The 15,287-nt window shown below is 39.6% G+C and overlaps 1 protein-coding gene across 1 annotated transcript; it reads left to right on the top strand.

Annotated features, from left to right (window-relative positions):
• Window positions 1–9,830: 9,830 nt before the first annotated feature.
• Window positions 9,831–13,546, top strand: foxf1 (forkhead box F1). The gene is made up of 2 exons (XM_034106491.2): window positions 9,831–11,172; window positions 12,383–13,546. The coding sequence occupies exons 1-2, from the start codon at window positions 10,197–10,199 to the stop codon at window positions 12,544–12,546; spliced, it is 1,140 nt and encodes a 379-aa protein (XP_033962382.1). The 5' UTR covers window positions 9,831–10,196; the 3' UTR covers window positions 12,547–13,546.
• The last annotated feature ends 1,741 nt before the right edge of the window (window positions 13,547–15,287 follow it).

Raw genomic sequence — 15,287 nt, 5'->3', positions numbered from 1 at the left:
CAAACATTTGAATAAGTTCATATTGTTGCTGTTGGTTTAAAACGTGTAATCAGTTGGTATGAAATTAAATTGAGCAATTACTCAGATTTCCTTGTTGCTGAGAAGGTTTCTGTGAAAATGACAAAATACATTACAAAGGGAAATTAATCGTCATCACGCTGAAATTAGTTTTTGTGTTGAGATGCATGTTTTCATTCAAATCCACACAGTGTGTTTCACCTGCCTTGATTAGAAAGCAACTAGATGTGATCAACAGAGTGTACAGTATCTAATCTAATCTTAAACATTTAAAGTTACCTTTCCTAGACTACAGCCTACTTCTCTGCTAATACTGCTGTTTTCTGTTGGTCTTAAGTCTTCGCAGCAGAGATGACATGAAATAAATGTTGGCTGGAGGTAAATCACTGCAGCGCTGGGGGACTGCAGCCATTCTCTCTCACCTCGCCACTTTTAGCAGACCGTGGCTGATTTCCTTCCTTGCGTGACTCCGGAGTGTAAACACACAGCCAGAGTGACTCATCACTATTTCTCACTTCCATGGTCTGATATAAACACACGAAGGGGTCAGGTGTCATTTTGGGGTGGTGAGTGGGTGGGGAGGCCAGTATGTCTCCCCATAAGACATCTTCCATTCTCCCAAGAATTCACTGCTTCCTGTGGCCAAAGCCGCACGCCTGCCCACTCCAGACTGGGGGAAGGAGAAAGAGAAACACAGTTAGAAATAGGCAGGGAGAAGGACAGACCATTTGGGTGATAGATTACCTTCTCTGCCACGCTGCTCTCCAGCAAAATGGAAAGAATGCAGTCGTGATGAGCCCGTGTCTGTTTTAACCCAGACACGACAAGAAAAATAGTGATGGTTTGAGGCAACATGGAGGGGATACAATTGGGTTTAATTGCAACTGTGGCATAAATTAACTTCATTCTGTTTCTTTTAGTGGCAAATTGATTGATATGTCATAAAACCTTGTTTACATGTGGCTGCCAACTTGTTTTCATGGACTGATTGGCACTTTGTTCAAATGGGATGTCTAGGAACGTCCTGATCAACACGTTGCCCTCTTGAGCCCTGTGTTATGGCGGGGTAGTCGGGGTGGGAGGGAGGAATCGCCCCTTCCTTTAAGGCCCCAAATCTGAAGAAGGTCCAAATACAGTCCAACATCAATCACCTTGCACTCCACAGCTTTCACACTACCATTGTTATAGAGCAGACCAACGGAAAGAGGCCGCTAGCAGGTGGAAATAAAAAGCCCTTCGACAACTATGAGGTAAAATTCCTCCCAAGATCGTCACAACATTTATACAAGCCATAGAGAGCAACGTTGGGCCGCCTGCAGTCTGGACACACACATTTCTAGTCAGCAACATTCTCAAATGCACTGATATGCAGCCACAGACAGCAAAACCCAGAGGTAAAGACAGTCTGGAATATTAAATCTGCATCCACACATGAGGCAGCCATGGCAATATGTATTTTTATTTATTTTTTAGCCTTTATTTATACAGGTGTACAATCTCATTGAGACACAAGGTCTCATTTTCAAGAGAGACCTGTTCAGTGGTAACACTACCACACAAAGTTACAGACAGACAGGACACTAAACACAGAGGCAACACTAAAATTGTATGCAGGAAAAAGGTGGAGGAAAACAAATACACACTCACCAGCTGCTACATTTAATACATGATGTTTGCTCCATTGCTCTGCTGAAATGTGATATTACATTCAACTTCAACATCATACAGACAAATGTGAATGAATATGAATAGAGCAGAATATGTGTTCTAATCAGATACAAACCGCATGTTACATTTTTCAGTATAATTTTCCAAACACCCTTTCCTCTCAGATCGACACACACAGACTCAGGTTAAGATTTTCAGGTGATTATTGTCTGAACAGTGCAAAGGGAAAATCCAGGTGGCCGGAGCATCATGAGGTAGTCAATCAAAAAATAAGCACATAAAACAGGAAGGTGGGATATTGTTGACATTCAGATATTCATAAACATTGTTATTGGTTTTAAATCATAGAAGGTGTGCTGTGTAGGATACTTGATTGATGATGCACAAGGGTTATGTTGACCTCAATTCTGCAGTAGATACGCTACCCCTAACCCAACTTTATTTTCACCATGGCTTGCCCTAATTATATACACAACCATTGGTATTCAATTCAAATTAAAACATGCAATATGATCCAAAATAACAAGGACTTGTATTTTCCAGCAGTAAAAATCACCTGTTGTATTTCCTTTCTTTTCACCCAGATCATTAACTGTTGTATATAATTGATTGAGACTTAAAGTCTGCAATGGTTTCAAAGGTGGGGTTTATAATCAGGTCTTTTGTTTCTTATTCGGGCACACAAAACACCAACTTTGTTTTGTCTATTTTGTGAGCAGCTAAACTTAAAGATATACAAATGTGCAGAGCATAAATGCAGATAATTAACAAAAGGAAATTAGACAGTATGCCAAACTACTTCAGGAATAAATACATATTGTGAGAGAAATAACAGAATCAGACAGATGCTTTGCACTAAACCCCTCATTTTGACTTCCCCCATGCTTTTCAACCTTTGACAGTTTACATTATAACAGCTACAGTCTTTGTGCCTCTCTTGTCTTCCTTACTGCCTATCCCTGGCAATGCCCACAGCTCCTCTCCTCTCATCTCCTCTCCTCCTCTGGGATCATAGGATAAAACCTGGCAGGATCACTGTCACATGATGCCCATGCGTGTGATGCTTCACTGGGACCCCCCTTCACTCAGGAAATGCTCGCAGCCTTTTTCCCACCCTAGTGTTCCACTGTGGAGAGCTGGGCATTACGACCGAATCCAGTTACCATCCCAAAGCATTCCTGACTGATTCCAACCACTGCCTGCCTATGGGTTCCCACAGACAGTGAGGATGTGCCCTCATTTCCAACCCGCTGGATCACTGGGTATCAAGTTGTGAACTACCAGAGCTGTTTATGGCAGAACAGAGGAGTTTGAGCTCCACAATAGGCAATTACCAAGCCCCCTCAGCCCCCTCCCCTTCTGTCAATTTTCGGTTTGTCTGTAGGTGGGTTCGGTTGTGTACAGATTAAAAATAGCCAAGCCATTCGAGACAAGAACTGCGAGGGACATGGAATACACATTGCACAAATGATATCTCCCATTGTGGTGTGCTGTTTGGGAATTCTTAATTGCTTTTTCCGAAGCAGCTTTGCCACAGGAAAATCCCCCTTCAGAGTAAAGAAAAAAAGAATGAGTGGGCTGTGCGTAAACACCATAGATATTATGTAAACGTGCATGTAAACACGTACGTATAAACCCATGTCGCCCCATATGCACCCATCAAACTGCCATCAGGGCTGTATCAAAGGAGCTGACCTGCAGCAGAGCCAGTTGTGGCCTGCGTCTGCCCCCCTCTCTCTCTGTGTTCTCCACTGTGGTTTCTGCTTCAGCTCTTATTATTGATGTCTCTCCCTGCATCAGACAGACCCTGTTGGAGCGGGGAGGTGTGCAGGGATGCAGGGGGGGGGGGTGCCAACAGGCACCCACTCACTGTGGGACTGAATCTTCAGAGACGCAACAGTAGAGCAGAGATCAGCGGTCAAATAAGCGCCTAATAGCAAATAGAACAATACTATTTTTTTCATACTAATTATCAGTTCAACTATAAACTAAAGGTGATCATACGAGCAGGGAATACTGGCTTCATTTTAACATACATCAAACATATATTAAATTATAAAATTATAAAATTTATAATATTTTAAATCTGCATTCAATATTTTTGAACCAGATTAATGTGACTTATATTTTCTTACAGAATTGTGAAAGAAACTGCCTTGGAGAACTAAGAAATATTAAAAAGTAATCCCTTCAAAAATCTATAATGCAATATTCAGCAATGGAAAAGCACCCAAGTTTAAATTCTCAATAATACATTTGAATAAACTTTTGCTTTCAAATTAAAACATGAATTATCTACCTTTCATTCATTATTCACAAAAACTGTAGAAACTAAGACAGAGATAAACATTTAAGGGATTCAATATTTGGTCAAAGCTTTTTGGTTTTAATTGTTTTCATCATGTCCCTGGCAGAGTTTAATTTGTTGTAAGTATTTTAAATATGTTGCCAATAATCCAAAATCTGGATTATATTGTAAAATGTGTTTAAAGAAAATCAGGAATAATGGTAAATAAATTCTCCTCTATTTTATAATGTAGGTGTATAAATTGAGGAAGAACAGAAACTGGTTTTCCTCATGCTTTAACCTTGAAAACTAACCTCAAAATAAATGAAATAATGTTCTTATTTTGTTGTTTTCACTTTTTTTCTTTACACTTTGTGTGTTTTGTCCTGTTTCACATAACAAACTACAAACCGGTATTACAAATTATGGAAAATGTTTCCTTCCAGTGCTAACGACATTTGGACATTTAGAAATGTGTAAAACCTCTGGACCAGCCAAATCCTCATGGCTGTCCTTTGTGTCAAGTTATGTGCTGCTGCCTATGATCAGAAAATGTACTTTATTATTTGTATCTTAAAGAAACTTTTTATTTTAACATACAGCTGTCAGAAAACAGGACTTCATCTTCTTTGGGGCAAAGGAAAAACTAATGACTGCCTACTGAAATAATAAAATGCCATCTTTATGATGTGAGTGGGCTATCTTTAATTTGCCAATATAGCTCTCCAGGGACTGTTGCGGGAAGGCTATGTGAAGTTTTACTGAGGAGGCAGAGGTTCTCACAATAATATTTCTACAAACGACTCATGCGTTTCGGCATAATGAGCTCCCTAGCATAAACTGCTGTAAAAACAAATCTTTGTGTCGAAAACTCCATGATCAACAAATGTTATGGCCTCAAACTTGCAGCATATTCACATTTCATTATTGCTGTCGTGCAGAACCTAATGAGGTTTTAAATTAGATTAAATTACGATTTTAACCTGGACTTTAAACCTACAAATTAATCAAATCTCTATTATGTAAGTTTCAATGTGCAAAAAAGTTACTTAAGGGTCTGCGATATCCAGACATCATCGACTACTCTAAATGATCAGTTATAGCTTTGTGTGCAATTTATAGTTGTTGCTGCAAGTGTGCATCGGAGCAGGTGGGCGTGTGTCTATACCATAGACTATAAAGGTCTATACCAACAAATGACAAAAAACTGGAACTTTGGGCAACTATTTACCCTACATTCACATACAGATACAAAATATATGTAATGCAAACAGTTATTATTAGGCATTTAACACTAAAGTTATATGTTGTAAAAAAAGAAAAATTATAATAATCATTAATATGGCAAGTTTGTATCGACAACTTATAGAGTCCGTTGTTAAACCAAGTTTTAAGGGGAAATTACTAAAAGGTGATGTACCTCTCCTTGAATCACGAGTGGAACGTTTTTTAAACACATTAAATGTGACAAAAGATTACTGAGGTAAGCGTAATGTATCTCACATCAGATTACTAAACACCTTATAATTTCCATCAGACTGCAACACCTGCAACACGACGCACGGGTTGAAATAATTATATATTTTTCGTTCACGCTTATCGTAACTGTCATGCTTAAGGACACTTCAGCAGGGCGGATGTTTGAACTATTATTTTTGAGTTAGTAGGCTACCATTGGCATCTCTATGAAATGTTGTGTAAGAGAAACATGTATTTAGTCCTCCTTTTAAGGATGCTGTGCCAAGGCACTACATTTCTGCGGGCCATCACACACAGCATGGCACGGAAGAGATATCTCGCCAAGAGAATTAAAAAGTAATCGAGCGCACTTCTGCTGCAGCTGATTACCGGAGAGGGAGGTGCCCATCAAATACACTTCACATCCATGCAGAGACCCAATGCGCGCAATCAGCGGTCTGCAAGCAATCCCGTCCTTTCGCGTTCACATAAACACCACTTAAACGAAAATATACACGGCCACCTACAGCGCAAGGAAAGTGATGAGGGGGTACCCACCTCGACATTACACTGTTTTCAATTAAAACGACAATGCTGAGTGAACTGCAGGCGACACTGCAGAGACAAAAAGCAAGTAAAGCAATTAGGATACATCTTTGAATTATTTGTCGGACTTGAAAATCTATAGGACACATTCAAAAGGGGGATTACATTCACTTAAAATCTACAATTAAAGTAATTGTATGGATCAATCATGTAGTGATAGAATTCGCAAATAATACATAACAAAATGGAAAAATATAAAATGTGTTTATTTGACAGTTCAATATAAAGAAGTGTTAAATAAATCTATTTAAAGAAAATGCACAGCTTAAAATGTTGAGTATTTCTGCGCAACAGCTTCCCATATATATATATATATATATGTGCATAACAGTACCATTGTTTATATGCTTGTTCTTTACTTTTGACTAATTTTGCATGATAAAATAGATTAAATAAAATCTGAGAAATCATATTTTATTATTAAAAAATCAATTGGATAGTGTCCCCATTCAGGCTCTGGGACTAATATATAGACCAATTGGTCATTTGTAAAATACACTAATGAATTTCAACTTTAAACTTTGATATAGTATTTTAGATGTATGCATTTAATTGTTTTTTACTTGTAAAAATATATGAATACTTGTTTTTCTCAAAATTATCAATTCAACATTGACACCTCACATCAATTGCATGCAATAAAAAGTAGTGAAACAAATAATTAAGGGAGTTCATTTACGTTTACCGATGTGAAGCTGTTATGCTTTAAAACCTTATTCAAGTTCAAGTCGGATGAGTGCACGATCAGTTGATCGATCACTTTGTCGCACTGCCCTCCAAACAAAGTCCCTGCGGCCTCTCGGTGACCCGGCCGCCCTCAGAGGAGAGAGTTGTCCCTCAAAGATGATCGTTTTTGAAGAAAATGGCATCTTCAAGTTTGATAGATAAAATTCTCCAGGTCATTTGGTATCGGACCTTATCCGACCAACAGTTCAATTTGCTATACGGTTAAATCGAATTGCAGTGCTGACCACGGCGGCTGATGTATAATCCGCTTGAGTTATTTGGCTAATTGGTATAAATAAGGAATATTTTTAAGTTAACTTCGTCGTGACTTGTTCAAATGATGTACCACAGTGAAGCCTTATCATTTCTGAGAGAACAAGGAATGCAATATCAAGATGTTGATATGAGGATGGAAACAAATCCTCAGAAACGTTTAAGGTAAAAACTAAACGTAATTTAAATATTAAACTGTTTCTGCAGACAATACAATACAATATGTTTAGGTTCAACAATAAAAAACATAAATTATATATAATAGCTTCTGATATGTCACACGAGTTAATGGATGGGAGAATACAAGCAATAAGAAACCATTCATTCATTTGAACAGTTTTGCAGAACTTTGCAATAACTTGATTTTGAGGGGTCCAAGCTTGGTTTTTGAGCACTATATAACGTTAAGACAGTCCGGAAAGCCTGTCAGGACCGTGCACTCTGCGGTGTACCTCCACCTAAGTGGCCGAGCATTCCTGAGGATGCAGCGCTGTCAAATATTTCATGATGGGACGTCATGGAAAAGTGCATGACTTTGTCTGAGATGGAGCAACAGGGATGCTCTGACCTCGGGGCTAAAGCCTCAGTAATGACGAGCATAATATTCCACCGACCCTGTTACAGCAACTTGTGAAATATCTTAAATTGTAAGAAAATTCTTCAATTCTGATATGCAATATAAATACAACAGTGCATTAGTTATGGTGTTTCAGGTTGATTTTTAAAAATTATTCTATAATTTCACTTTGATTGTGTCTTAGATTATTTAAAATATATATTTTTTATTTTTGTTGGCCAGAGGAAAATGTAGCTGGGGTGTAGTAAATTACAATCCAACACTGATAGTTTGCGTAAGGACGGACACAGGCGTTGGATGATTATGAGAAGTACAACAAAAAATAAGCCAATGTAGACTACAACAAAGAAAGAATAACATGACATGGGGCGAATGAGCGTGTGAGGGGAAAAGGGCCCTAATGGAATGAAGTCATCAGCGGTAATTAAATGCAGTGGGCAGAGAGAGGACGGGAGCGCGCCTGCCCCTGGTGCGCGCTGGGTGGTCTTTTACCCTGATAAATGTGTGGCCCTCACTCCAGGCGAGTGGCCGTACAGGCACCGGTTAAAACAATACTTACATTCATTTATCTATGTGTTCAAATCTGCGAGAGCTAACAGTGGCACGTCTGTCACCTTTGGGTTGACACTGAGAATTTAACAATGGATTGTTTTCTCGCCTGAAACAAAAATGACACTGGACATTTGCGGCCAACCTCAACAAAACAATTTTATATTTCAGTCACGCCTCGACATTGAATTTGAATATATGTCCTATGTAATTTAATTTAAAAAACATGTTGCCTTGGTGTTTAACATAAGACAACAATATTAAGCTATAAGAGCTACTGTTGATCTGTACGCATAGGCAACAACGTCTCCAAACATTGTCTGGTTTTACGCACAGGATAAAATTGTTCTCCCACTATTTTCCATTGTGTTATTTTCATTGTGTCAAAACTAACAGTCATTACAGGCATTCTCTAGAAGCAGTAAAGCCGGCAGAGATCAGAAGCACAACTAGCTCGACTAACTGGACCCATGTAGAGGCAAAAGTTTGCCGGCTGCAGTTATCCAGATCTCCAGGGAACAATAAGCAATCTACTGTCAACACGTTTAGGTTATGGACAGATCGTCTTTCATTAGCTCTCGTTCACAGCTTTGTAAAAGGTATAATACATCGAACCAAAAACTAAGCTTTTTCACTTTGAAAACACAACAAATCGGTGCCATCTTCTTGAGTGAAATACATATAAGTTATTGCAACAGGCTTGATATATAATTGAAGCTTCGTTTGTCTAACTTTGTTATCAGCTATATGTCCGATAAAACACATTAATCTTAGCACTTACATAAAACGGCCATAGTTCTGCTGGTAAAAAGTGTTAAATCCACTTTACCTTGAATCCTAGATCATTTGATGGTAAACTGCAGCAGGAGTCGATCTCAGATCCCGGTCCGACTTTCTGTGCTCACAGTTCGGCACAGTTTGGTCACTACTCCTGCGTCTCTGCGTAAATATTATGACTGCATTACACAAACAATATTCATATGCAAAAAATTCCAATATCACACAAGACGCAGCGAAGAGAAGGGCATATTGCATCCGATTGAGTATTAACTGGTCTAACGGGGCTTTTGCTTGCTTTTTTATTTAAAGAAGGCCAGGGAAAATGTTTACATTTTGCTGTATAAACATCCTGCCCATGTTCCTGTCTATCTTCTGAAGAAATCATAAGGTGGTTTGAATAAGAGGGGCAAATTATCTGGTTATCACTGTTGAATACAGTTAAAATGTTTTTTTAAATATTTCACAAGTTTAATTGTGTTGCAAATTAGACTCGGGGTAAGTACCGTGCTGGTGCATCAAGCCTGTGCCTGAAAGTGAGGGACACTGCTTGCACTGCACGTTCAGGAATCTACAGTTTGAACACTTGTATTATTCAGCATTACAAATAGGAATATAAATAAAATAAAGTCATACTAGAAAGCAAGGCATTTAGAATATGTATCTAAATGCCCTTTACGTGTAGTAAGTATGCTGTCGCGTAATACGATCATCCATTTTAATTTAGTTCAACTCTGTAGCGTATAATAACATAGGCTATACGTTTTTACTGAATATACCGGAGAAACATTCCCTATTTTAATGTAAGGTAGGGAAAAACATTTCCCTGAAAAGTGAACGCACACAGATGTGCATACTTACAGCCCACCACTGGAGTAGGAGGGATCTGGGCGGGTCCTAACATCAGGATGGCCAAGACATCCAGCTTCCAATGCGCTGATGGCAACAGATAAGTAAAAAGTGAGCTCTTCGGACGCACGACAACACACCAACTGAAGTGGAAAGCGGCTCCTGTTCTGCTCCTCATCCCATTTCGGACGCGTTGTACAAGGCTTCAGGCTGCTGCAGGACTGCATCAAGAGAAAGAAGTCAGAGTTTAGAAGACAGTTTCGATTTTGACTCGTTCGTTAAGTTTACCTACGGTTACTTTTTCGACTCTTTATGCCAGCTAACTAGCATCTTACTTTAAAGTGTTTATAGCTGGAAAGGTGGACACCAACTATTTTCGTTTGCCATCTCGAAGACTACATTTAACTAATGACGGCAGAGGTCCAGCAGCCCGCCGCGCAGACTCCTGCTCAGAGCAGTCCGATGTCTGCCCCTGAGAAGCCGCACGGACAGACGGCAGTGATGGAAACCGCATCCTCCACTGCGAAAACCAAAAAGACAAACGCTGGGATCCGAAGACCAGAGAAACCCCCATATTCATACATCGCCTTAATAGTCATGGCTATTCAGAGCTCTCCAACCAAGCGACTGACGCTCAGTGAAATATACCAGTTCCTACAGAGCCGTTTCCCGTTTTTCAGGGGCTCATACCAGGGATGGAAGAACTCCGTGCGTCACAACTTGTCTCTGAACGAGTGCTTCATCAAGCTGCCCAAGGGCCTCGGCAGGCCCGGGAAGGGCCACTACTGGACTATCGACCCGGCTAGTGAGTTTATGTTTGAGGAAGGGTCCTTCAGAAGGAGACCGAGGGGTTTTAGGCGCAAGTGCCAGGCGCTGAAGCCCATGTACAGCATGATGAACGGCCTGGGATTCAACCATATCCCCGAGTCCTATAACTTCCAGGGGAGCGGCGGGGGACTTTCCTGTCCACCCAACGGCCTGTCCCTGGACAGCGGGATTGGGATGATGAATGGACACTTGGCAGGTAACATGGAAGGGATGGGTCTGTCCGGGCACAGCATGTCACACTTGTCAACCAACGGTGGACATTCCTACATGGGAAGTTGTACAGGATCCACCGGGAGTGATTATGCACACCACGACAATTCCGGCTCCCCTCTGCTCACCAGCGGAGGAGTCATGGAGCCTCATCCGGTCTACTCGAGCTCAGCCTCGGCGTGGGCTCCAGCCCCCTCTGCCTCTCTGAATAACGGGGCCTACATAAAGCAGCAGCCTCTGTCTCCTTGTAATCCAGGGGCCAACTCACTGCAGCCCAGCTTGCCCACACATTCATTGGACCAATCGTACTTGCACCAGAACGGGCACAATACTACAGATTTACAAGGTAAGCTTATTCACTTCTAATTTATCAACTTTAAAAAACTCAAACATGTTGTGTAAGACTGTGGAACATTTCATTAGAAAAACGTGTGAAGATAAATAAAATCATAGTATAATTTCATTTATATTTACAAATAACACCACAATACGTTTAATTTCAAGGTCTACACTTTCAGGTCTACACAATATGTTCAACCAAGTTCAACAGGTTTTTATGATCGTGGGTCTATTGGTAATACTGAACAGCTTTACATTTCCTTAGTGGAATCTCATTTGTCAGTAAACATGGGCTGATCTCAACTATTGTATTGAAAAGGGAAGAATAAAATAAAAATCAAGCCAATTAAGGACAGTTATGAAACCACGTATTTTCTCCCACAAAAAAAAAGTAATCTTCTTCACCACTGTCCGGCTCTAATTAGGCGGTTTAAACTCGCATGGTTTCAGTTTCCGCAATGATAAAGAAAAGAGGGTAGGGATAGTCTGCCGGGACAGTTTAGAGCCGTGCCAATCTCCGGGCAAGAAAAACAACCGCGGCCAAGAGCAGCATGCCTTGCCCCGAGGCACCAAGTCCTCCGGGACTGGCGTGCAAGAGAGCCACTGTCAATTAGCCTGCAAGCCCGCCTCCGCTTTCCACAAACTTAATCGCGCTTGCTAAATGGACTTTGGGTCTGTGAGGAATAGGCCTATACACTTGTATCCGACTAAGTAAAAACCAGTGGAGCTATTTATCTGTCCTTTATACATCAAATAAGCAAAGGTAAAGTGTTGTTATTATAAAAAATAATAATGGTCATCTCTGAGAAAATGTTCCATAATGAGCTTTCTTTTCACACAATAGCATGTTGGACAGCTGTTGAAAACAACATACTTGTTAGTAAGGAATAGGATGGACACTATATTTAATTTAGCAAAGTGGTCTCAAGTTATTATTATAATTATTATTTGTATTCTTATTAGTGTAATATTATTTGCCTAGGCTACAAATAGATCAATGAAATTAAAGTCAAAGTTATGGCTGCTCTAGGATGACATTTCCATCATAAACAGACCTAATTGACAATTAACAATTAAAGCCTACATTTTGTATTTATACAATCATTCTATTATGTTTAAATGGGTTTTATGTTATAGTTCCAAACAACATTATTGGAAAGTTGCCATGTATCATTGAACATATTTGTGACCATATATTTTAAATGCTTTTTCCACAGGTATTCCTCGGTACCATTCCCAGTCTCCAAGCATGTGTGACCGAAAGGAGTTCGTGTTCTCGTTCAACGCCATGACGTCCTCCGCGATGCACTCACCGAGCAGCAGCTCGTACTACCACCACCAGCAGGTCTCCTACCAGGACATTAAGCCCTGCGTCATGTGAGGCCCCGGCGGACAACCTGCAGACCAGAGGACGGTGTCCCAGAACGGTGAACTGAAAAGAGAACACACGAGTTAAATAACCACTGAGAGACATAAAGGCATGCCCCGGCCCATGGAGAGCACTCACTGCTTCGAGTATACCGGACTACTTTTCTGTACTGTTTCACACAGCGACAGGCCAATCACAAATCAACCACATAATAATAATATATAATAATAAAGACAAACTTTTTCATGCCATCAACATCGTCCAGCGGGGTAAAGACTGGCTGTATTGAAACCCTGCTGCTGTTTGGTACTTATTCCTGCAGAGCGGATGACTACCACTTCACATTTTGTTAATGTTTTTTCTTCTTGAAGTAAGTCAATGTAAAAATGCACACACTTTTATCTGTCTAAAGTTTTAACTTACCTTTTCTTTGACAAATTAGACTGAGGCTCCTTTTTCCCTTTTTTGGACTTTCATACCAGCGTTGAATTTTGGAATGAACAGTTTTGGACATCACATAAAATATGTCCATATATTCTAAGGATGAAGGCACTTTTTGAATAGCCTATGCGCATCTTTTTATTTATTCTTTAGGCCTACATATTTTTAATTTCAGGCGAATTGGCCAAAGAGGTATATTCTTTATTGGCAATATTTGTCAGAACGCTTGTTATTTGTTTTAAAATGAAAATTAAGGATATATTGTAAGCACTGTTATGTCGTTTGTGTTAGATATATGTAGACCATTACTTTGAGCACTGTATACTTATGTAATGTTAGAAAATTAGCAAGGGTCCATCAATGAGGGCTAATCTTTAGGTTATATTACAACAAATGATTTGTAAAGAAATAAAATATATCTGTTGGGCTGTTGAAGCCTCAATACACAAAACAATCGATTTCATTACTCACCCACCATTCATGCTAATGTTTTCGGGACTCTGCAAACAAATACCACAAAACATATGTAATTGTTGGCAGCAGTTTAAGATTAAAGGCAATTCTGCTTCTTTCTGAGACATAACACTATGCACAATTATTCAACTGGGTTCTTAAATAAATGTTTAGAATTTCAATTAATTACTTAATTAACGAAAAAGGGGTATAGCCTCTCATTACATGGATTTTAGATACTAAATCTTTGTTGATAGGGAAGCCAAAATGAAGGTATAATATCCACATTATAAAGTGGTCATACTACACAGAACAAAAAAAGTCAAGCATGATTAAATAAAATGGATATTTCAAGGGGAAAAAAATCTGCCTTACCACAAAACAATGATTAATTAGTAATATATTTTAAATAAAAGGCTTTAGAAATAAATCCTTCACCCTCTATGTAAGGAGAGTGTAGCAATTAAAGCGTAACAAATCAAGAGGCAGAGATCTCTCACGCCTTTGGTTACAGGCGCAAAAACTGCTTTTTGTTATTCACTCTGAATAACTCGGGGTGTGTAAAAAAACTTCTGTGAATCTTACACACAAAGACTGGATTTTAACAAACAACTTATAAAACCAAAAAAAGGTTATGTGGGTCTAACATAAGTGGAAGAACTGTTGAGGGTATGTCTTTTTTTCTTTTCATTCTTAATCAGGCAAATATCAACCTTGAAAAAAATAGCAGAGCCACAGAATTAGATGCACAGAAATAATGAATAGGTGAAGTCTTAACACACCATACAAATCCCACATAGCCAGTTATATTAGAAAAGGAAGATACCAAAATGCTCTGAGTGCTTCATTTGTTGGTTATCATCTGCTAAATCAGTGGTCAGTATTCATGGCTGTATATTTGAGCTATGCAAGTTATAATTGGTACAAAGTGTAGTTTTATTTATTATAAAATGTAGTTTAAGGTTTCAAAAATAATAACAGTTGTGTGGGCAGCATGGTGGAAGAAATTTAGCTTTTTAGCACCTACTAGTTCACCGAGTGTTGTGTCTTGAGTAAGATCAAATAACAGGATTGTAATTTAAGAGATCTTGTTCATTTAATGCTGTTTAGGCGTATGTGTACACATACATGTGTTTTAATACCTGTGTAGCTCTGAAATCTCACAACATGACCACTGACTGAACCCCAGTAAAACGAGCATGCCTTAGAGCACGGGATGGCAGGCTCAACAGGAGTGGAACAAACTGATGACATTTGCCGAGGTCCAGTTCTCTGGCGGGGCTGAGAGAAAGAGAGAGATATCGACAGCTGTTCCCTCACCAGGCCTGGATGACAGCTCCATAAAAAGCCAGAGGCCTGCCTGGGCAGACAGACATGCTGTGTGCCTCAATCAAGACTTCAGTGAAAACAGGACACTGGTCTGGCACTGCAGACCGACAGGAGTGAGAGACCAGATAATGTGTCTGTCTTCATAGGGCACAAGACACAGGCTATTGGGTTTTGATGAGTGGCTTGTGCGCATCCAAGTACAGGTATTTGAGAACAGATTAATCTTTTACTTTGTATCTAAAAACAGGGCAACAACAAATGATCACCCTATATGATTTGTCTTACCCATCTGACTGGATTCATATTCAAAGGGTTCAACATTTCCAAGACCCCAACATGCTTTCTATATTTGTGTAAGTTCAGTGGTCTGGTCTACATTTAAATTGTGACGGTTATTAATGCCTCTTTGGTGAAAAGTGTTATTTGCAAGAGTTGTAGGGGTTGAGGTGGACTGCGGTTTTATCGAAGTTTGCTAGTCGTTATCCAAAAACAGGCAATTTCCGAAATTCTGCCAATGACCCCAAATAGAA

Source organism: Pseudochaenichthys georgianus, chromosome 3, assembly GCF_902827115.2.
Source record: "Pseudochaenichthys georgianus chromosome 3, fPseGeo1.2, whole genome shotgun sequence".
Classification (NCBI taxonomy): domain Eukaryota; kingdom Metazoa; phylum Chordata; class Actinopteri; order Perciformes; family Channichthyidae; genus Pseudochaenichthys; species Pseudochaenichthys georgianus.
Note: the sequence above shows the minus strand (reverse complement) of the source record. Positions and strands in the feature narration are given on the sequence as shown.

Coding starts and splice junctions, on each gene's coding strand:
- foxf1 (XM_034106491.2), top strand. CDS start 10,197: ATGACGGCAGAGGTCCAGCAGCCCGCCGCGCAGACTCCTGCTCAGAGC. Junction 11,173..12,382: donor CAATACTACAGATTTACAAG/GTAAGCTTATTC, acceptor CTTTTTCCACAG/GTATTCCTCGGTACCATTCC.